At 35.7% G+C, this 24126-nt stretch overlaps 1 protein-coding gene across 9 annotated transcripts in view; it reads left to right on the top strand.

Moving 5' to 3' along the window:
* The window catches only part of CADPS2 (calcium dependent secretion activator 2), a 284338-nt gene that overhangs the window by 175319 nt on the left and 84893 nt on the right, over positions 1-24126 (top strand). For all 9 annotated transcript variants that reach the window (XM_071423750.1, XM_071423752.1, XM_071423747.1 and 6 more), the window contains exons 10-13: positions 5784-5892; positions 7048-7251; positions 14858-14994; positions 18575-18762. In XM_071423750.1, coding sequence (XP_071279851.1) covers positions 5784-5892; positions 7048-7251; positions 14858-14994; positions 18575-18762 — 638 coding nt within the window. The remainder of the gene's footprint in view (positions 1-5783; positions 5893-7047; positions 7252-14857; positions 14995-18574; positions 18763-24126) is intronic.

Genomic DNA, 24126 nt, shown 5'->3' with positions numbered 1-24126 from the left:
ATGAAATTTCAATAAAATAATTCTTGGACTCTAAATCATGTATGATTTCTGGAATAGTTTGTAAATCAGTATCTTCAGGCAGCTCATGCAGGACTACTCCAAGTTTCTTGCAGCACAGAGACATCCAGCTTTTTTTTTAATTTGTATATTTAATTTTTTTTTTTAATTTGTATATTTAAATTTTTTTTATATTTGTATATATAAACAGAAATGTTACCAAGTTTTAGACACATATATAAATGGATCCATACACTGAGCAGTGTTTCAACTGAAACCTATAAATTTTTGGATGAAATTTTTGTGACCTTGTAATAGTCTGATGACAGCTTTGACAGCACTCAATTTGAAATCATGTATTACAAAATGGATTGAACTTACTGTTTAATTTATTCTATCTCAGCAAATATTTCCTGCCTTTGAAATTAAAGCAACAATACCCATATTAAGAACTTTTTCTGATTTTTTAAAATAATGCTATTTTTTTCCTTTCTTGTAACATTAAATTGGGTAAAATTATATAATTGTTACATAAAATTTGGTGCAGTAGTTGTTCTTGGCCACAAAAATGTGCTGTGCTCATATTTTATAACTTTTTGTCCAAACCTGAACTGTTAGTATTTTCACATGCTAGTGAATGGTGATATTGACTTGAGATCAATAGAAAAGTAAATTTTGATTGGTAAAAACAGAGAAATTAATGATTTTAGGGAGTCTCTGGAAAAAAGTAATTGTTTTCTGTTGATGTTTGTCTTCAGATTATATTTTATGTTCTTCACAGTAAGTTCAGAGATTACTGTTCTGTCTCCTTTGTTTTATTGACAGAAAACTCTTAAAATCTGAGTCTCCATAAGTATCATACAAAGATTGAAGTCTGTTAATGAGGCTTTTTTAAGAACAAAAACTTCTAAAACTGCTTTACAAAAAGTCTGATTTCTTTATCACTCCATCAGTCACACTCACCTGGTCTCCTCATACTCCTAAGTGATTAAAATCATAAGGTTGTAAAAAAACCACCAACTGAACAAGTTCTTTATTAATGTTAAAAGCCAAGAATATTTGAAGGAAATTCTGTAAAGTCTACAGAATTTATTTGGTTTCTGATTTTACCAAAATCCTGTGTGAAGTGATGAGGACATTTTGTGACTCTTAATATTTGTTGGGAAGATCTCTATATAGGATAGCTGTCAAGGCATGGCTGTGAACAGAAAATAATTTCAAGTTGCAAAGAAAAACAGTAATACTACACACTCCCTTGTCCTTCATGCTTTTGTTCAGCACTTACCCTACTTGCCACTCCTTTCACAGAAAGAATGAATTTGTTCTTTTCCTCTAAACCACAGGTGTCATCTGATTTTTAAATTGTACATCTAAGAGACACACAGTCTTCATGTGTGTGTAATATGAAACCGTAATATGGAACCATCATCTGGAAGACTGGTTTATTCCAGTCAAGTTAATTTTAACTATTTTCTCCTCTCTATGCTGAAATTGAAATACTGGAGGAGAATATTACAGGAATTTTCCTACTGTGATGGGATTTAGTCATCTATTTCATTTTAAAACAGCTATCAATTCAATAAAGCTATATAAAAAATACAATGTTAAATCAATATTTACTGTCCAGACAGCTCTGGCTCATTGATATAGTCCTGCTGTGATACATTCACTGGCAATAAGCTGAAGTCAATACATGTGAAATAAGCATTCAGTAATGGACCAGTCTGTTGTATTGATATATTATTGATATATTGACAAGTCTTCCTCTATATATTAACTTTTAGCTTACAGTAGTAAAACATCAAGGCCGTGAAATTCAGTGCTAGAACAGAGGCTACTAATATGGTTTACACACTTTGAAAAGTTAACTCAGTTGTGACATTAGATGAATAATGTTGACGTTTTCCGAGTGTGATGTGAGTAATGTGCACCTTCATTATTGCTGCACCTTTTACAAGTTGTTAGTGGCTTCTGAAAGAACAGATCAATGTTATAGAAAGGTTGCAGTATCTGGAAATTATAACCTCTTCATATTTTTTTATTTTTATCCTTTAGTCTCCAGTCACTTCTCTAAAGGGTTATTAATTTAAACCAGAAAAAGACAGGGATGTAACATGGTTGGTAAAAAGCCTCCGTCAGACCTGATGTGTTTTGCTTAATTTACTGTCTGATATCTTCCTGCAGTAATTGGAATGCAGATCCATTTCTGTCCTTTTAATTTCACCTGGTCAAATGTTTGAAAAGTCAGTCATTTGTTTCATGGATAATTTTTTTCTAACCACACAAACCACGGGGGGCAATTCTTGCTGCTGCACTCCTGGAGTGGGCAGCCCAGTGCTGGCTTGTAGCAGACACCACAGAGCCAGCTGCCAGGTGTGCAGTGGCACCTCCTCCCAGCACATTAAACAGAGGCTTGTGCCCCATGGGGACATCCCTTAGACATTCCTCAAAAGTCACAATCACACTTCCATACCTATCTGTCTGTCATAAATGCATAGGTTGTTGGGTTTCCCCCTTTCCCTACATGGGAAAACATGGAGAACAGCTGACAGGTGTTTGGACATCTGGAAAATCTGGACAAAATTCAAATAAATGCAGTTGTAGGAAGAGGATTGCCTTTTATTCTGTCAAGATTGCCATTCAAGAGGACAAACTGATTCTGTTTTTGTCTGAGAATGTGTTGTACATAGTCCTGACTTTTGAGTACTCATTATATATGAAGTATTTATGCTAATTGGGTGAATTATTAGGCAAAGCTGATTACAGCTCCATTTACTACTAATAGTACTCTTAAACCCAGTCATGGATCTATATTTAAAAGTGTTATTTCAAACAGTGCTGGTGATTCTTTTTGTAGTAACTGAGAGCAGCCACTGATGACCATAAGGAAAAGGGTTTAAGAGACTTCAAGTCTCTCTGTAAATAAATGAGGCAAATTCTGTATTTCTTTGTTTTGTTGAGGCTTTTTTCCCCAACAAAATTTTCTTGAATTTTTTTCTGTTTCTTTGATGAAGAAACTTCAAATTGTCTCATTTTCAACAAAAAGATGAAGTGACCGATAGTGATTGATTGTTCCTTTAAAATATGAGAACACATTTGCAATATGTTCAATAAAATAAAATCAGCAGCATTATAATGTCTGTCTTGTTATAGTGGTAAGGTTAAAAATGAATAAAGATACATAGCCCAGATCTTACACAAGTTTTTCTTCAAAAACTTTCAGTGGTTGAAGAAATCTGAAAAATATGGGCATCCTATGCATTTCCATGATTGATGTTTACTAGCTTCCCTTTTGAGGGCTCAGATTGCCTATACAGTGTAGTTATGTGGAACTGTTGCCATGAAAATGTGAGAGATGAATGTGGGTCTTGCCAGCTTATTTCATTCAACTAAATGGAATAAATTGAAAAATGTTAACTACAGTGCCAAGTAGCAAAAATTAAAATTGTAGATTCAGTTTACGAAGAAAAGAAAAGGAGGAAACTCATGTAATATAATGCTAATTGCAAAGGATTTAGAATTGTGTGACGAGCTACCATCTCCCTCCATGCTTGTCCATGAGGACAAATATGGTTGTGGGACAATAAGCAGTGAAGTACCAAGCATGACAGAGGTGATGCTGCTGCCAGGCCTAGAGCAAAGGGCATAGCTTAGGGATGAGCCCCATATCAGGGTCCCCTCCCAAAGGAGACCACCAGCCCTGGCTGTCTCTGCCCACAGCCCAGACTTCTATTTCAGCCTCCTGAGGCCACCATCCCCAGCCCCAGAAATGCCACAGCAGGGCTGGTCTCCAGTTCCCCACAGTTCCCCACATCCCAGTCCTTGGCCTGTGCCCGGGGCTGGGGCTGGAGCTGGTTGTCCTGCTTCCAACTGGACCCTGTCTTCACAGCCCTGCTCTGTCAGCCCAGGGATATCTTAAAATATTTAAACCAAAGTATGGTAGTTTTCTAAAATATTCTATGAATGAAAACAAAACTGTGGCTCAATGCACAAATAGTGAGGTGCAATTCTGCTATGCCTGTCATGCTGGAGGATGGACTGGCTGCTTGTAGTAGTACCTTTCTGAAAAAATCCTGAAAAGGATTTTCTGAATAGGCCTGAAAATCTGAATTTTGGGGTAGACTAGATTTTCCTTTGTGTTTATGTATATTTAATGTGATCTTGGTGTGCCCATTTAAATGAACGTACCAAATCTGATGTGGAAAGCTGACGCTCAGTTTCAGTTGCCTGACAGTGTCTCTCAAATTCTTATTCCTGTAAAACTGTCTTTGCTCAACTGAAGAAATAATTAAAACTAGAAGAGCTGTGTTTAGTTTCTTTCCCCTGTAGATTCCTGCTATGGGTCTGGAGATACCAATTTAGCATTGGAGACCCAATGGCCATTTTACAGAGAGTTGTTACACCTGTTCCTTTTGCTTGTGCAGGCTGTGCCAGGGATGTTCAGGCACCATGCACTGCACACACATAGATAGCATATTCCTGTTTCAAAAAGGCCCAATACATAAAATAATGAAATATTTTTAGAGCATTACCCAGATAATAATCACACATTCCATTCTTATTTTCAAAAAGTATCAATCTTTTAGAAAGAGTAAAGGTACAGCACCAGGAAATATATGAATTAAGCTGAAATCAGCTGTCCAATTTTTACTTCAGAAAGGATCATTCCTGAAGTTGTAGCTAAAACAGTAAGTGTAGATACGTTACATGAGCAATCAGCAGTCAAAGTAAAAATGATCCACTATATATCAGATGAGCTCCTTACCTGTCAGGAAATCGTAGCATAATTTTACAGGTAGTTTAAAACAAGTCTGTTGGCCAGGTATCCTACAGTCCTTGGAGATGAGAGTTTCAGAGGTGCATGTACATTCAGTTCCCTTTAGTTTCAAGTGTTCACAGATTGATGTGCTCTTTCTTCTGGTCATCTTCTATAATCCTCCCAGCTCTACATGTAAAACTGGGAACACCTCGATTTTATTTCAGTGGTTGCTTTTCTCCTCACAGATATTACATTTCTTTCTTTATCATTCTTTATCTTTCCAGTCAGCTTTTCCTCACCTATCCTTATAATTTTCTATTCTGTCTACAGAGTCAAAAACCACCTGGTGGCAGATTCTCTTCTTATTGCTTCATAAGTTTTTTGATAATTGTACTTGATGACAGGTAACTAATGTTGTCTATGCCAGCTGCAAGCAGCTTGGCCTACACGGTACATTATCTAGTGAGCCAAGCAGCACAGGGCTGGGTGAGAACACAGGTGCAAAAGGCACAGAAATTAGACTATAAAATCAAACTGAAGGTTCTGATATTGCCATCATTAGCTAGAATTGGCCAGATTACACCAGTTTCATGGTAATTGTGCCACTCGTTCTGCAAACAGTACTTTTATACATAAAAGTTCTTGTTTTCTCAGTTTCTTGGAATATAGTTCTTTTTTTCCTCTTACAGTATACTGAGTAATTTGCTCAGTACCACAATACCAAGTATTTTCACTACCAGAATCTAAATGGCTTCCCTTCATTTTTTCATAAGCACCAGCCCATATATATTTCAGGAAACTGCAGAGAGGTGTGTTTGGGGGTTATTTCTTTTGGAGCTTTTTTCCTTCATTTTGGCAGAAAGGGGAAAGGAGGAAAAAATTTTACACTGTAAATGCTTCTGGGAAAGGGAAACAAAAAAAGTGGATTTATTTATTCAGCACAAATGAAAGCTAATTTAAACCATGGTACATTTGTTATACAGTTCTGAAATGCAATTCATTAATTAAGAAGTACTTTCTTATTCAGGTTAGCCAATATACATTTGCAATGTGCAGTTACAGAGAAAAGAAGTCTGAGCCTCAAGAACTGATGCAACTGGAAGGATACACTGTGGATTACACAGCTCCTCACACAGGTACTTTCCATTACTTTGAGGTAGCACAATATATTCGTGTAAAATAGCTGTTTCAATTTGCTCCTTTTGATCTAGCAGCAAAAACTCCCAAGGTTCTTTGGCAGAAAAAAATCCCAAGTTTCTTTGGCAATTATTCCACTAGGACATTCTTATGTGAAAAATCATGTTTTTAGAAATAAGTTTGTTGTAAGACTAATGAGAAATAAACTTTAGAGTAAAGTTTCCTGAAATATTTTAAGACCACATACAATACAAGGAGAAAATAGTGAATTCTAGTTAGTCTTCCCCTTTTCTCTTTTGGATGGTGGTGGCATGTGGCAGTGTACTATAAAGTATATTCATAAATAATTTAGAAAAGAAGACAAATTATGACAATGCCTGTAAAAGACAAGTTACTTATGGTAATCAAAAATAAATTTGGAGATATCAGAAAAGTCTCCACCTGTTAATATTGAAATGGAAGAGGGAAATCACATGCAGAGAAAAACAATTCTGTCTATGCAGTGTAGGGTTACAAAATAAGGAGACTTCTGAGACATTAAAGATCGATCTTTGAAAATGTTCTATCAATGTTTAGAATAATTGAGAATGTAAACAATGCTCAGAAGGTATTTGGAAAACTGAAACAATTCTGTCATAAAGAAATCCCCAGCACAGCCATGTTGACTGTTGCGTCCTGTTCTCCTTACGTGCTCTCAGAAAAAAACACTGAAATGAGAGAAAGGACTAAGGAAGAGCAGCACTGATAAAGGATATGGAGCTGTTTCTATTCAATAAGAGATAAAGTTGATAGGGATTTCCAGCTAATAAAATAATACCAGGAAGGAGAATATGTTAAAAAAAAAGCAAAATAGCATATGGCAGAGAGAAGATTAATAAGAAATAAGTTGGAGCTGAATTTAAAGTGGAGTCATGTAAATATTTTCTCCTGTGATTTTTACATTTATTCTACTTATGTTACTTCTATGTATTACGATTTGATCCTTATAGCTCTAGATTTATCTTATTTCTAGGTCATAAATACCTATAAAATGTTTTAGCACACTCCTCCACACACACACATACTGTGAGTAAAACCAGTAATGTAATAAACATTGATGGTGATTGAGAAGTAACTTGTATTTATCAAGATTACCTTCTTATTTACTGCTTCAGGTCTCCAGGGTGGTCGGATGTTTTTCAACGCTGTTAAGGAGGGTGATACTGTGATATTTGCCAGTGATGATGAGCAGGATAGAATACTCTGGGTTCAAGCCATGTACAGAGCCACAGGTCAATCCTACAAGCCTGTTCCTGCAAGTCAAGCTCAGAAGATGAATCTTAAGGGAGGCAATGCCAACACAGATATATCCCCACTTTGTAAGTTGGCTTTTCTTTTCTTTTTTGGCTTTGGTTTTGGTTTTTTTGCTGGTAAAATATGTAGCAGTTCCCTCAATGAATCTTAATTAAGCAGAACTTATTCACTAGGCAAATGTGTCTAACAGTTCATTGTTAGCCAGAAGCTCTTTAACTCAGATTATTATTAACAACAAGGGAAATCCTGACTTGCAGGTCATTATTTTTATTATAATCCATGAAAATACAGCAATTAGCTTCATATTCCTTACAATTGACCCATATATTACCATGGAGACGGTGTTTGGTTTGCATTATATTTTTCATTAGCCAGCCAGTGTAGTGTTGAATAGAAAACTGTCAATCTATTCTCACAATTTTTATAGATTTAGGTCAGCTTTATCATACATTGTACGTATAAGTTACCAAAAAATTGCTGTGTGGACATTGCAGTACATTGTGAGTTGAAAGGCAATAGATGGGCTCCTGGATTTTTTTTTGGCACATACTGTAATATTAAATTACATATAAAAAATTCTTTAAATCATTCAGGTTTAAATTTTCATCACCTTTCTTTGAGGAAAGTATGGTTTCAGAGAAATTGAGGTGGATAGCATATATTAAACATATTTTAAGTCTTCATATTATGTCTTTGAAAGACATCATGTAGATGTCTGCACAAAGGAAGCTTTTTTTATGTTGTTACAGAGGCTGAGTGCAATCCAATGACCTTTTGTAGTAGCCATCAAATTTCTGGAACATCATGTGATTATTATACAATAATCCTTCTTCATTATCATATAACCATACATGCACGGTGATAGAAGGGAGACATATGTTTTAGACTAAACTTGGTTTAGTGTCTGAAGTCTGCAGCAGGTTGATCCAAAGCCATTATCTTCCCTCAGTCCTGCTGCCACTCACTCTCGCGACCTTCCATTCATCCTCTAATCTTATATCAGTTTGCTTTTAGAAAAACTGATTTAGTAAAATGTTTTAGAAAAGTTTCAGAAAACATTTTAGCAAAATGTTCTTGTTAAACTTAGTAATATTTATCTAAACTCCTGAGGAGCTCTCAATGTCATTGAGCTTTTCAATGTCAAGATCATTGAAAAAAGTTGAATCTCACAAAAGCACTGAAATCTGTTTTTCATCTGAAAAAATTTGGAAGGGCATTAATCTGAAACACTTCGTGAAGTAATCTTTCATTATGGGGCCATTAAGGTGAAGTAGGATGGAAGTAACATTGCAAAAGCAAAGGTGGGGCAACAGCCAAGAAGTGCTTCTGCTCACCTCCTGCCAACTCCCTGGATTTGTGCTCAGTGGTGGGAGGTCACTGTGTTCCTGCCTAATGTCCCTGCTTCATGGGCAGCAATTAGAAAGTCAAAAAGAAGTGGCCACTGACAGCAGTAGCCAAGGACCTGCTCCTGCTTTTGGACAGTGTTTACGTGGAAGTGAAAGCAGCTAGAAAACTCTGACCATGGGGCAGTGAAAATTATAGAAAGAAAAAAGTACAAAAACCAATCACAAGTTTGGATATACTGAAACGGTGTTTTCAGAGATAAAATTACTGATAAGATTAAAGAATTAAACCACAAGATTGTCACGTCTTGATATTATTTTAGACATTGTTTTAGAGAGACTACAGTTCTTAGGTGGAAACCACAAAAAAGTAAGGATTATTTTAAAGATGTTTTAAGGCAAGCTCAAAGACCTAAAATATCATGTATTTTTCTGTCATGCTTATGTATCTACTTACACAAACTCATATGACTGAACTGTATATAAAGCAAAATTCCGTGTTTAAATTATTATTTTCTTTTGGGTTTACTACACTTCAATGTTGATATTTTGTAATAATTCACAAAATAATTCATAACTTATAATAATTCATAAATTTCTTCACAATAGAGTAACTTGTGGAATTTAATTTAATGTGATATTTAGAACTGTTGTTTGACTGATTTCTGTAATACTCCAGTTCTCTCTACATTAGGAAATTTTTTTATTTAGTCTCTTATATTGAGGTAGAAATGGGCATAATCAAATTAATCAGTTTTTAAGAAACTTCAGGAACTGGGGCTTTTAGATATAACCTTAAATAATTTTCTAAGAGTCCTACTTCCTTTAAATATATGCTGTGCTGAATTTCTTGAGGCATAGTTTTACTCCTAAGAACACTCTATAGCTGACCTTTTGTCACATTTAAATAGATTCAGTTTCACAATAAGTTCATTTTCTTTTCCCCTAGAAAAATGTTTACATGAAGCTAAGTGTCTTTTATTTTTAATCAAGATACAACAGCACATACTTGAGAGCTGGCATATGTATTAAATGAAATTAATTTCCTTTTTTGTCCTTGTTACTATGGCACATTTTTAGTATTAGGAAATACAGTTTTGAACAGATAATTTGTCAGTTACTATTTTTATGATCTTTAGTTTCCTATTGATGCACAATTTAAGCATTTCCAGCCAATAGGAGATCACATTGTTTTAGTTTCTGCAGTATATCATGCAGTGACATCTCCACATACAGAAAGCAAAAAACCAGCTTGGGCTTTGTGAAACAAATGTCAGTTAACAGCATTCAAACCTCAAAAGTCTGTCCCCATTTTCTTTATCCTCTAAGATGAAAAATCAACTCACCCTGACAAAATGTTCCAAAAGAATTTTCAGTAACTTGGAGAAAATTAAATATCTTTAAACTGCAGGATGTAAAAAAAATCAGCTTGAGGAGAAATGTTTCAATATTTTTCTGTATTGTGCTTAAAAAAATCTTCTTTCATCCTGAAATTTTCTTGATAGTTGGAAAAATATCTGAAAGTGGTATTTAACAGAATCAAACTACTGTTGTACTTGACCAACTTCTAAATATATACTAGTCAATTTTTTCATCTCTAAGTAACTTGGTATTGCAGTGTTGTGGTATTTAGTGACTCCAAAACAAAAGTGAAGATAGGCTAATGTCGGCAATGATCAAGAAAAGGAGACTGACCTTCAGATCCACTGTTCTGCATAAGCATGTTGAATGAAAGAATAGAATCTTTAAGGATGTATGACTGTAGAATAGCCAGAAGTTTCCCAAGGACATTAATGTTTCAGGGAAAGCACCAATGAAAAACAGATTAATTTGAATCACATAAAGGTTCAGGAAGTGATCCCTTCTTAATGAGCAATGTATTAAGAGATACATTCATACAGTTGAAAAGGCTGCTGGAGTGCTTAGCACTGCTAATAACTTGTTCATAACCCAGGAGTTAAAAGCAGCACATGATGGGGATTGTCATGTCTTAATGAAGAAATACAAAGCCAAACATCATTCTGAACCTACACCCTCATGAGTTCAGAGGGGTAAAGAATTGGAAGAGACAATCTCTTGCAAGTCATTAGATTTTTAGAAACAAACAAGTCAAAGGTATTTTTTTTATTTGGCATAGTTTTCTCAGCAGGTTTTGCAGCTTTATGTCCACCATACCCTTTTAGTAACTCCATCCTCCCTGCATGTTTCCCCATTCCCCTTGTGTCCATTTCCTGCTTTCCTCCAGCCATTCCTGTCTCCCTTTTAGAAAGAAAATGTTTACACCAGCCTCCACCACCTTAGGCAGCCAGTAAGTCACCTGTGTGTTCTCTTCTGTACTAGTCAGGAACATTAAAAACTATCCACAATCCTCTTCAGATCTGCCCTTCTACAAAATACTGGCAGTCAGTCAGTGTGGTACCCCCAGCCCAACAGTCAGACCATATGGGCCAGCTGCTTTCTCATTCTCTGTCACTTTCTCTGCAGAAGTTATTTCATGTCCTGATACCTAAATTATAAAGTTCTGGGGTCATAGATTGTCTCTTTGGCCTGTGTAGTACTTTGGAGTCCTGGTCAATGATCAGGAGTCAAAATGTTCCCAGTGTAAGCTGTCACCATCTGTCTGGAGTGGCACTTGAAGGAATGTAATGCATGTCTTACCACTGTCTTTTCCAACCAGTTCCAGCCCCTTCTGGAACAGAGTCATAGTTCATACCCCACCAGTCTTAGTCTTTAAATCTTTTTAATCCCTACAATACCAGATTGCTTGCCTCTACCTTCTCTTCTTTCCTGCTTGCCTGAGCTAGTTCAAATTGCTTTTGCGATGCTTAAAATCAAGCAGAGATGTTACTGAGAGGCACAAAAAGGAGTAGGTCACCACTCAGCAAGGCCAGTACCTGTAGTTCACCCTAGCACAGAGCAGATGATGCAAGAAATGTGTATTTGCTTCTTGGCTGGGGCAGGGCAGAGATGTTGTATAGGGATGCTAGAACCACTGGAGACCGTGCCATAAACATGAAAATCTTGGTAGTCTTAATTCACTCAACTCTGCATGATCTGAGTCACCAAGGATGTGATGATTTTAAAGCCTTTGCAGCTGGACTAAAATTTAAAGTTTCTTGCAAAGATGGCAAAAGGCATACTTAGAATGCTGTTCTGCCCTAATGAGTATCTTTGTCTAAAAGAGCACCCAAAGAATGTGGTAAAACTTCTGTAATAGCTTTTGTTAGTTTTTAACATTGCTTGAAAATATATTTATTTATCCTATCTCGATTTAAAAAAAAGGATCATTTCCAAAAGATAAAATATACAACCTGAAACAGGCAGTGCGACATAGAAATAGCAGCCAGTGATTTTGAGTTAAAGGCAACATGGAAAGCATGGTAACAAATTTGATTAAGAAGGGAAGAAAAACTAATTGTGAAAAAGCTAGAAAAATATTACTGCTTCAATGCTCTCCCCAGATATCTTCCCAATATTTTCCAAGATTGAGAAACTGTAGTGAAAAATGAATTTGTATTTTTTTCTTTGTGACAATATAGCTCCTTATATGCCTTTTGCATTTGCTTGCTGTTTGACATCTAAAGCTCATTTATGTAAGAATTTTAAAAAAGCAATTAGTAACAATTTTTAAAGGAGAGTCTTGAGTAATTTTTTAGTCACGGTCATATACCATTTATGAATTGCTCATGATTCTTGCTCAAATTCTTAAATTTGTTTTAATTCCTTTTTGTTTCAAAATATTTGCCAGTTATCTTGTTTGTACATCATAGAAATAAACGAAAATGTAATGTATTACTCTAGATCTATTTTTCTGTTATTTCCTGCTTGCCTACAGCTGGCAAAGGTAAGTTTTTAGTTGTTTTGCTGTTGCTTAAATATATTTGGTAACAGATCTTCTGTGACTGTTTGACAATGTTATTTGTACTACTTGATTCACTCAAAAAGATGATCAGTCATGGATCTTTCTTTTAGAATTAAATCTAGCAAATATTTATACTTCTAAATCAATGCTTTTGCTTATTTGCCCAAATTATGTAATAGCAGATTCTGCTTTCACAAGCTGTATTGTGTTCAATAGATCACATTACTCATTATGATCATCTGGATACTGTATCACTGTGCTGGATCTGTTTCATTTGCAACATCCAATCTCCTGATTTCAAAATACTTAAATTACTTGTCAGTACTTACACCTTTTCTCTTAAAAAGTGTGATTTTCTTTTATATTGATGTGGTTAACCAGAGAAAAAAACAAAAGGTTGTTTTAAGAATGATTCAGCTCTGTATAATTTTCTAAATAATGGCAATAAGAAATATTAGTACTACTTCTTTTTTGTCATATGTCTTACTATGAAAAATGTTTATAGTAAATGATAAACCTGATATAAGAAGGAAAATTTATAAGAAATGCTGAAATCAGTCACATTAAATATAATGTGGATTTGAAAAGAATTTTATCTGGGTTTGAACATTTTGGAAGCTACAGATAACTTCATATGTTGTTCAGTACTTTTGGAAATGTAGTTGTGTTGATGTCAGTTGTTTATCTTTGAATTAATGTTTTTAAATGCAGTTAAATTTCACTAATTAAGAGAGAGCATTTGTTGTACCTATGTCAAAAATATGAGCTAGATTTGTCATTAATGATAGGCTAGTCTAATGCTCATTGAAATATTGCTAATCTGTGTAATCACATATGCTACAGATATTTCAAGCATTTAAAACACATGCTGCTGCTTCTCTGGGGTGATGGTCTGATACCTTACACCATCGACATATTGTCATACTGTTTATTTGCTACATCCACCTTGGTGAAATCTGTCACATGGATGTGACTCTTGCTTTGACAATGCAAAGCCAAGTGATATGAATTAGTTTCTGCATCTTTCTAGGATTTGATGTTGCAGATCCTTCAGCTTGAATTAAATAATTCTCCCATCCACAAATACAGCTGAAAGTTGGACTTGACATGGATCAATATGATCTGGGGCTAAATTTCTAAATGTGACTGATTATGTTAGCATCATGCCCACAGATCAATATTGAGTTTTATTATGAACCTGACTCTATAATTGGGTTTAATCAATAAACTTTTGTCTCCTTTCTTTAGAAATTTTAGATTTCTACTATGCAGGTTTTCAAAATTGCATTTAGGATACACTTAGATCTATACTTTTCTGGTAACGAATATAAAAAGACCTAGGTTTGAATTTAAAGGAACAAAGAGCTAAGACTCTATTGAAAGGGGAAGTCAATTTTTAAGTTGATAGGACTGTTCACCCCAGTACAGTCTATAGAATCCAAGACAGCTAATGTGCTAATACGTAACTAGTCCTTTTGGGCACTGTAAGGCTTTTTCTGTCCATACTAGATAGATAATTCACATTGAAGACTTTGACAAAACATAACATTAATGAAAGCAATCACTAGAGCTTCTCTTTTGATAAACCCGCGGGGTTTAAAGGCGTTGAAAAATGCAATCTGTGAAGAACAATAAATTTGGGCCTTTGATTGAAGTGCCATTTGGGATGGTATGCTTTCTCAATGTATTTACACAAAAATGCTGCTCCCTTTTTCAGTACACTTTGCTGGAAGGTTGAAGGAGCTCTTTGCCATTACTACATTAAGGTTCGTCTCATTAAAAGCTGAGTACAAAAAGAAGGCTGGAAATGACCTAGCTCAAGCCAGTGTGTTCATTTCTGCTCCAGTTTGCCATTTGAGAAGTAGGCTTCAAGCCATGATGAATATTTCTATTAAGTGGTACTTTGAACTGCAGTAAAGCTGCTCTTTCTTTTCTGAAGAAATAAATGCATAAACCTGTTTGGGGTTCTTTTTGGTTTTTTTCTCTTTCTTTTCCTTTTTTTAAAATATTTTGTGGTTATTTTCCTAAAATTTGAAGGAGAGCCAAACCAGGAAATTACAGAATATTTTTCATTTCTACTCATAACATTGTTTTTAAATTGAAACATTTTCTGATCCCACTAGAAAACAATACTTTAATACTTTTTTCATGTACTATGTTGTGTTTTCTGGCAGCCTTTCTAAATTTTGGTTTATCTGTCAGTGGGTAGCAATTTTTTTTTCGCTGTTACACTCCATAAATTGGTATGATTGATAGAAAAATAATTCAGTAAGGATATTTACAGATTAAAATATCAAGATTCTATAATAATTCACCTGCAAGCATTCCTCTATATGAGTTATTTCTTTGAGATACTTTCAAGAAAACTTAGATATTGAGACTTATATGCCATGCATACACTGGTGTTTGTAAGTCTGAGCACACACTCACATGTATTGTTCTGCACATTTTTCCTTTGTATAACAGATACAGACCGTGGCCAGAAACATGGCATGGATGAGTTTATTTCTGCTAATCCCTGCAAATTTGACCATGCTTCCCTCTTTAGACTGCTTCAGAGACAGACCTTGGATCACAGATTGAATGACTCCTATTCTTGTTTGGTGAGTACTGACTGAAAGATAGATATAAAGAAGTGAGAAATAGTTGTTACAAAGTAGTCCTTTCTTCCTCGTTCATTCAACGACTGCAGTTGTAGGTGGAATAAAGGGTCCAATCGATTGGTTTTAAATTTGAAAATTACATACTTGCAAGCGGCTGCTGTGCCACTCAATAGAAAGCAAAGAGACACGAGCTGTCTTCAATTTCATCAGCTGAAATTTATCATGTCCTCTGGGGAGGTTTGAATAAAACCAGAAAGTTTTGACAATAGCAAGAGCTATGTGGTAGAATTTACTGACACCTGTACAGGCATTTTAAGGTCCAGATGTAGTTGCCTCAGCTCAGAGATTTTCACCTGTCTTATAATTCTTCATTCCACTCTGGTGTGAAGGCAAAACACCAAAGTGAGGCAGACCCATAAGCAATATAGATACATGGGCATATATGCATTACCTGAACTGCAAGTAACAAAGGGAAGTCTAATCATTAGACAAAAACAAATAGAATGTGATCTCTGTATCAAAATGAATGTTTTCCACATTCAAATACCATCATTACCATCATAAAAGGCAAGATGCTTGCTGCAGTTTCCTTTTTGTACAATCATTATCTGTTCTGTGCTTTGCAAACTAGTTGGGGATGGGGCTGCTTCAGGTTTTGTTTTCATTAGGGAAGAAAACCAGCAGCAATCTCATGGAAGTTCATCAGATTATACACACTTGTTTAACAGGTTTGTATGGGGCAGACCTCATAACTTCCTGAGGCTTTATTTTTCACCTGATATTACGCCTGAAATAGTGATCTCTCACTAAGAATCTAAAATGCCTCACAGCACATAATTTTTTTTCACTTTAATGTCCCAACAGCAACAACAACAAAAAAAAGATAATGGGGATTTTTACTTATTTTTCCATTGTTCTGACTAGTCTTGTAACACAAAGATAGTAATTGGAATTTTTAGGATTGTTTGCAGTTGTTAAAAAGGAGGAAAATTATTCTTTGATGACAGTTGCCTCCCTTTAAAAATACTGCCAGATACATATGTATAGAAAAGTTAAAGGATTCATTTTCTGTCTGTGGGTTGCACACTGTATCAAAGAGGCCTGAAGGTACATCTGTACAAAGTAATTGGCACTCAAAGAGAAAATGGTTAGCTTTCTACCAGTGCATTGGGGTCAAACTCTTTTTTTATAATAATAATATAGTAAGACACTTAATATAACCTTGAAATCAGGAACTTTTAGAAGAGGTTAGGTGAAATGCACAGTGCTATAGCAACCATAAAGCAGACGTATTTCTTACCGTTCTTTTTTAAATTCAGCTTTAAATAAGTGGAATGGGTGATTTTTTTTTAATTGCATATTTAACTACATTTTTTTATTTTAAAACAATTGGGAATGTCAAGGTAACAATAGAATACATGGACATGTAAGTGTGATTTTTCTTTTCTGTAACAGCTCATTTCCCATAATCTTTTAGAAACAATTCATCCCTTATTTCAACAAATACAGTGTAACCACACATATGACTTGTAAAAAATTTTTAAACCATAGGAATTAATATTATGCAAAATTCTGTTATTTAAAAAATAATCTGTTAATTATTGTGTAACCTAAATTTCTTAAATTCTACATTCTTCTTGGAATAGGGAGAGTATTGAGGGAGTGGGGGAATTTGGGTTTGGGGTTTTTTTCAGTTATAAAATAAAAAAAATATGTGGTTATCTAGCACCAGTACTTTGTAGGACATATTTATGTATTTGAGAGAGTTGTGTATGATGTGGGATTGAACAAGGGCAAGGAAAGCACACATTTATATAAAAAACAACCACTCAAACAGATATTTTAAGAGAGACTGAAGTTAAATTAATGAGTTCTTAACAATTTTGTATTCTTGTCACAATTCTATCTTATGAGAATGAGCAGAAATTTTAATAGTTTGCTTTTGTACTGCTAGGCAATGATATGCAACATTTTGTTATGTTTTCCATAAAAACATAGGGAGAGATCAGTGACAATTACAACAAATTGGGAGAATATCAATCACAATAACCACTGTTAATTATATCTAGGGCTAGCATACATATTATTGCAAAAATACAGTTAAAATCTGCTTTCTTTCTTCTTGCAGTAGAATACCATATTTTGTATCAAACACTGTGTAAGCTATATGAGGCATTGCTACATGATCAGATTAACATGCTGAGTACTGTTCTGGGTTCTAAAGCTAAGTGTTCTCTAGAAATAGATGAAGCTCCTTAAAGGCAGTAGAAACACTGATTTCAAAGAAATTAATTTGGAGCAAAAATTATTAAATATTAAATACCATTGAGGTGTTCTTGTTTGCAGATAGTATGTTAAATTGAGGAGTTTGGGGAAAATATAAAGCTTGAATTCTTGTCTCAAACAAGTATTTTTGTGAAGTAAAGAAACCACAGATTTTTTAAAACTGATGTGAATATATTTTTAAGTTTTGTTCAATAGTATTTCTGCTGATATTTTGTACAAATATTAACCATCGGATCTTGCAGAAGTATTCACAAGCATTAGGGAAATATTGGTCTTCAGCTGCTATATTGATGTTATAAATTCTTTATTTTGCAAAATCATTTTGCTTGTCCAAGTTATTTGTATATTTGAGTTCAGGTATTCCTCAATCTCTCTTAACCATTTGATGAGATGGAATGATGAGAGATGATGAGAGGGAAGTATCACCATAATCAAAACACGAACAAAGAAAAATTCTTACGTAGAACAGCTGTGCAGTATTTGTAGTTTTCCAAGGTTTATGTTTTTCTCCATGTTGCTTTTTGGAAGCTCACTCTGCTACTTCTTATCATATTTCTGCATCAAGACTCAATTATATTTTTACACTCTGGACTCACTCAAGAACTGTTTTTATCATGTGAAGGAGTCTGTACTTTGCTCATGTCTGTGTCAGGGTTAAGCTGTTCTCATCAAGACTCTGACCAAGAAATCTCTCAGTAAGCTTGAGAATATCTAATAATTATTTAAGGTCAAATCTTACTCAGGTGGCTTTTAACAAGCTACCTAGCTTTGCATCTCTTTACTAGTAAAAGTTATTTTAAAGTTGTTAGAAGTGCATGCATGTTACATGGCTAAAGGGTAGAATTGTGGTAAGAATTTTAAAGTTGCAGCCACAGAGAAATGAGCATCCAGAAACTGTGCTTTAATGTCTGTGTTAATGTCCTTCAGCATTTCCCAAATTTTATTTTTCATCTTATAATTGATTGAACAAAATAAATTATTTTAAATGTTAGTTTATTTTAGATTTTAATATATGACTTAATCTTTGGATGTATTAGCATGTTTTTTGTAAACAAGTTATTTCATAGTAGTGGTATCTGTAACTGCAAATAGTTTCCTGACATTTAATCCTTTCAGTAAGAGGGCTATTGTAGGGTCTAGTTTCAGTGCCGTCACCATTAGTCAGATGGAAATCATTCTAATATAAAAAGTTTATGTGGTGGGCATAAAAATCTATGTTTCTATTCTTTGTCTGATTTAAAGCTGAGAGTGGGAAAATAAATCTCAAAATGTTGTGTGTTTTTTTGCCTTTCAGGGCTGGTTTAGCCCAGGTCAGGTGTTCGTGTTGGATGAGTACTGCGCTCGCTATGGGGTGCGAGGCTGCCACCGCCATCTCTGCTATCTCGATGAACTGATTGAATATTCAGAAAATGGCTCTGTCATTGATCCAACCTTGCTCCACTACAGCTTTGCATTTTGTGCTTCTCATGTTCATGGTAACAGGTAATTTAATGATATCTTTCCTAATCCATAGTATTTAAATGCATAGTCTGAATAAAAGTATTTATAGGCTCTTGCATTCACCAGTCAGGGAACTGCACACAACAGAAATCAGTTCATGAAAGTTTCTTCAGGGGTACTGGAGGTTCCATACAGATTACTGTTAAAAGAAATATTTTAGCATGTACTGTCTTAATGCAATATGTTTTCAAGATAAAAAACTGTTAAAAGGGTAATCTTCTTCATTCTGCATTTATATTGTGGTACTACATGGTGTTTCCAGTAAACATTTTGAACAATTATGCAGTTTAAGGGAAATTTTGACTCTTTCTGCAGTCTGTAGCTTGGCAACTAGTCATACTATACTGTGTTCTTGTGTCTGCGCTGTTACAGAGAGAAATAACTTCTATTGGGAATTAGCTGTAAGCCCCAGCCAGGAAGAGCTAGGGCACTTCTGGAATCCTTTCCATTAGACAGGTAGACTACTTCAGGAGCTTTTGGCCACAGTGGTTGTCTTGGTATCTTCATTCCACTTGCAAGTGAAAGAGTTAGAAAAAAAATAAGTTGTTGCTTTGCTATTTTTGCACATTCTTTAAAAGAAGCAGTGCTTTATCTATGTCTTATTCCAGACTGTGAGAGGACAAGCTCTGCTGCTGGAGAGCGCCAATTGCAGATCACTAGCTCAGGTCAGGAGGGACCACAGGAGATCTCTGGGCAAACCTCCTGCATGAGGCAGGGTCAGTTATGAGGTCAGACCAGGTTGCTCAGGGCTTTTTCCAGTCAAGACTTTACCCTGTTTGAACCTGTCTAATTTCAGTGTAGTTATATCTATTGCCTGTTGTCTACCCCAGAGGGCTGTCATTCAGTCCACCACATCACCTCCCTTTCTCCAGGCTGAGCAAGCCCAGATCCCTCAGCCTCACATCAGAACACGTGCTCTGGTGTCTGACCAGCACAGTGGCAACTCAATAAACTTGCTCCCTGTCTTCCTTGTATTTGAGTGGGAAGTGGGGCAGGCAATCTATCAAATTATAGGAGAACATGCATTTATGTCTATTTTGTGCACTTGAGGCGTAGACTGCTGTATGGAATATGTTTAAGAAGTCCAGAAATAGCAAGGAGAAACCCAATAGATCCTCCCAACTGGTCCAATCCTGCCACTAGGGGAAAACATCACAATCCCAAAAGGAAATTACTCTCAGGAAGTCCCCAAACTGAATCTTGATTAGGATTGGAAGAGAGATTTTCTGTCCAAGATGTATGCTTATGTTGCTTTGCTACCAGCCAGGCGCAGAGGCTGTTTTACTTGTCCTCAAGCCAGAGAAGAAGAGCTAATCCTTAGGAAGGATATTGTTTCCTTCACTGGCTCAGACAAAGCCTCATCTGGAGCTGGGGATTTGTGACCTGAGTGATTTCATAGTGGTAGACTAACAATATATAATACATGATAATAATATCCAAAATTGAAATGTTTTTGAATGTGCTTGAAACGCTGTCAAGAATCTTAACATTCATACCAGTAAGTTAGGAGATTTCTGGCTTTTATTTGGTAACCTATTCTCTGTAAAAGCCTGCTTCTTCGTCGGTTCCTCAAGAACCTGACACATTTCTATCTCCCATTGAGTCCAAGTCTTTGTTGTTTCTCGCCTTTTTATTATTGGGTTCAACCTAAGCAGACAAACATATGTGATAATTGCTCAAACTTATTTCAAGAATTCAAAAGAAAGGTAAATACATTTCTTTTTATTTCATAATTTGAGTGAAGGACAACCGTGCACGCAGTGCATGAAAATATCTCAGAGAGCACATCATTTACACAGTGGTAAGCACTCTGTATTCTGTCTATTCCTACAGTACAGATATTCACTGAATAGCATTATGAGTGTTTTAGGAATAAAAGAAGTGTTGAACAGAGAGGGTCTGACTAGAACTGAGATATTGTAAAAAGGAAGAAAAAAGAAACATGAAGAAAGAAAAAAAGTAAGTCAAGGACAGAGGCAGACACACTCACTCAGAATGACAGACACAGATATACGGGCACATAATATACCCACTCATTCATTTACTGCAGCACTAAGAAATAGTAAAAGGTAAAAGAGAATTTCACAGACAATGCATGACAGGCCAAAGTTCTAGGCTGGTCCCTGGCGTTACACATTTTTGTTTTGTAAGTCAGTCTGGGAATCAGAAAGACCACAGAACAAAGGGCTTTATACTCTGGCCATGATGTATTTAATTTATATGTTACCTTTGCTTCACAGAGGGATCTTAGACCCTCCCCAAGCCTGAGAAAGATCATCAAAATTGATCTTGAAGTCAGATGGCAGAGGGGCATGTAGAAATGCAGCTGTATCTGTAGTTCACATTGTCCATTTCTTTTATGTATGAATTTTAAAATAACAGGCAATCTAGTGACATCAGTCAAACAATCAGATACAAATTTCTTTCACCTTTGTTTCTGGTGAGGAGAATCTAAATCTGAATCAGCTTTGGCTCTTTCCACCCTTCATATGTTTTCAAAATTCTTCCAACATGTTTTTGAACCCTCAGGTGTCCCCTGTGCTGTTTTGCTGCACTGTAGGACCTGAAACTGCTGCAGGCTGTAGTCTTGCAGATTTTAACACAGTACCGTGGGTTTATTTCCAGACACCTGGAATAAACATGCTGAAGTTTTGTTGTAGAGCTCCAGGGACATTGGGAGCACAGAAGAGACCCAAGCTCCAGAGTAAGCTGTATGCAGCAGACCTTGTCTCCTAATCTCAGGACTAGAGAACAGTCCCCAGCTCCTTTTTATTCTTTCCTGAGATGAAGATATAGACAAAAATTTCTGCTAGATTTATCAAGCATACTTGTACTTTGTGGGTCTTATGCCAGTGTTGTTGGTTTAGGAACAGAAATGTTTACTCAGGGTCAAAGACAATGTGCTGAGTCCTAGACTGAGAAATTCAAAATTTATTTGTTCTTTCCCTTTCCTGTTTGTTAGTCCATTACAACTGGGCTAACAAACTGTTTATGTAGAAAAGGTATTTCTGCTTTTGTAGATGATAGTCTTAAAGCATTCTCTTCCTAAATAGCCAACAAGGAAAATATTTCACTAAAAAAGTTGCTGAGCTGTGTTTAAACAAATATCATCCTTGGTTTTGAGTCAACTATTTTATTTTCTTCTGTAAATAAAATCGTATTTCATTGTCTGTACTTCTGGTGCTATGTAGATTTACTGTACCATCTCCTTTGGCTTCTCATCACCATGATTTTCTTTTAAAATATTCCATGGTCATTCAGATGAAATATTATATATAGTCCTCATCAATATAGTTAGTTCACAAGTAAACTTTTTGCTTTGCACTTATGCATAAATTTATTGCTGGTGAAAGTGAAATGGGTGGAACAGGGAACTATAGGACATTCCTGAATGATGACATTTCAGTCTAAACAGTCCAGGTAGGAGCTATTGTTTTCTTCCCCATCATGTTCACTCTTGTCTACTTTTCATGCTGTGACTTCTATTTAGTCCCTCTTGTCTGAAATGAATGCTGGTGGGTATCACATGAAGTGTGAAGTGACTTCTTTCCGCCTGCTGAGTTACACACTGAATTGAAAAATTCAAAATTCAAACATATTCCCTTGTTATAACTTTTCTTATTCAGAAAGATATCTGATGAAATGGAAGTTCAGATATGAGAAGTGAATGTGCAAGTAAGGCTACAAAAATCAGTATATAACTGAAGATGAATGGGTTGGGAGTTTTTGTCTTTATTGTAAAAGCTTTGGCACAGGCATGTTTCCATAGAAGAACAGTCATTGAGTCAGGATTCTTCTAAGCCAGTCAGTCATCTGTCTCCAGCATTGACCTGCTTGGAGTAAAAGAAGAGCAAGCATGTGCAATATTTCCTCTTTCTGACTCCCAACTCCTTGCAGCTCAGAATATGCCCTGTTTGGTAACCTGGAGTGAGTCTTTATTTCAGATACTTGTCCATTGCACCCCTGAACCCTTTTCACCCTCAACACCTCTGGCAGCAAGTTCCACAACTCAGCCTCCTCTTGCTTGAAGAACTATTGCTTTGAACTTGACTCCTACACGTCTCATTTCATGCTCTGCTGCTATTGGAGAGGTAAAGAAGAAAAAAGAAAAATCCTGTTCTGTCTCTTTGCTAGTTAAGATTCAAGAATTGGAACTGAACAATGCAATGATTGCATTGGACAGAAATTTTCTGCTAGTTGCTTATCCTTTTCTGGTGTTTCCCAGTGCTGATTTGCTCCTTTGACTGGTACTGAACAGGAACAACTTAATGGAATTATCCATCATAAAACCAGGATGTCCATTCTGGTTTTATTCATCCTTACATTTATCTATTGTTTGCCATTGTTTTCTGTTGTATTGCTACCTGATTTCATGGGGTTTTTCTGGAATTCCACACTATGTTACATAACTATCATTAAAATTACAGTTTCTATCACCTCAGTTCTCAGCTGTTTGCCAGGTAATTTATAAATACTATAAAATAGCTCAAGTGTCAGCACAAATCTCTGCAGAACTTTGCTGATAACATACCTTCACAGCAGGTACTCACCTCTCTAATTTTAAATGTAAATGTAGGAACTTTTACTGAGACACTGTTTGATTGCCTTTAAAGCCTTTGATTAGGGACTGTCAAAAGAGCTTTGGGAATCCAGGTACCCCATATGAGTCAGGTCACACTCATCCACCTGTTTCCAATCTTTTTAGAGAACTCCAGGGTCAGAAGGTAAGATTTCTCTGTCTTATGGCTTCAAAGCCATACAGACTTGACAATAGGTAATATTTACCCAAATTTCCTTTCTTTTATACTTAAATATTCTTATGTTATAGTTCCTTCTGACGTTCTGGGATGCATGTAATACTTACTGGCCTGTATTTCCCTTGGCTCCCTGGAGACTTTTTCTGGTATTTATCCTCCCATTCTGATTCTTATCTCCCATTCCCCAGAAGTTCTTGATGAGAACTTTCACATACCCGCAGGTAATTCAGGTTGCCAGGTGGTCCTGGCAATTTACTGCTGTCTGGTTTTTTCTCATTTGTTCCATAAAGGGTTTTTTTTAGTTGCTTTCATTTTTAAAGCATATTATGCTGAAAATGAAGAGTTCTTTTGCTATGGACAAAGAAGGGGTTCCAGCACAGAAGTCTTCTTAATAATAATTTACTTCATAGTAATACACCAGTACAAAAAAATCATTTTCTATTTCTGTAGTAGCCTTGCCCTCTCCAAAAACTACTTTTAGGTCCTTGCCATCATTTGGCAGTGTAGATTTTCTCTCTGATAGGCTTCTTCCTTTGGTTATGCTTGGAGGAAACAGAGTAGAATAAAGGGTTTCACTTGACAAGAGAAA

This window comes from Agelaius tricolor, unplaced genomic scaffold (genome assembly GCF_023055355.1).
Source record: "Agelaius tricolor isolate 1412-34295 unplaced genomic scaffold, bAgeTri1.0.p SCAF_3, whole genome shotgun sequence".
NCBI lineage: Eukaryota > Metazoa > Chordata > Aves > Passeriformes > Icteridae > Agelaius > Agelaius tricolor.
Note: the sequence above shows the minus strand (reverse complement) of the source record. Positions and strands in the feature narration are given on the sequence as shown.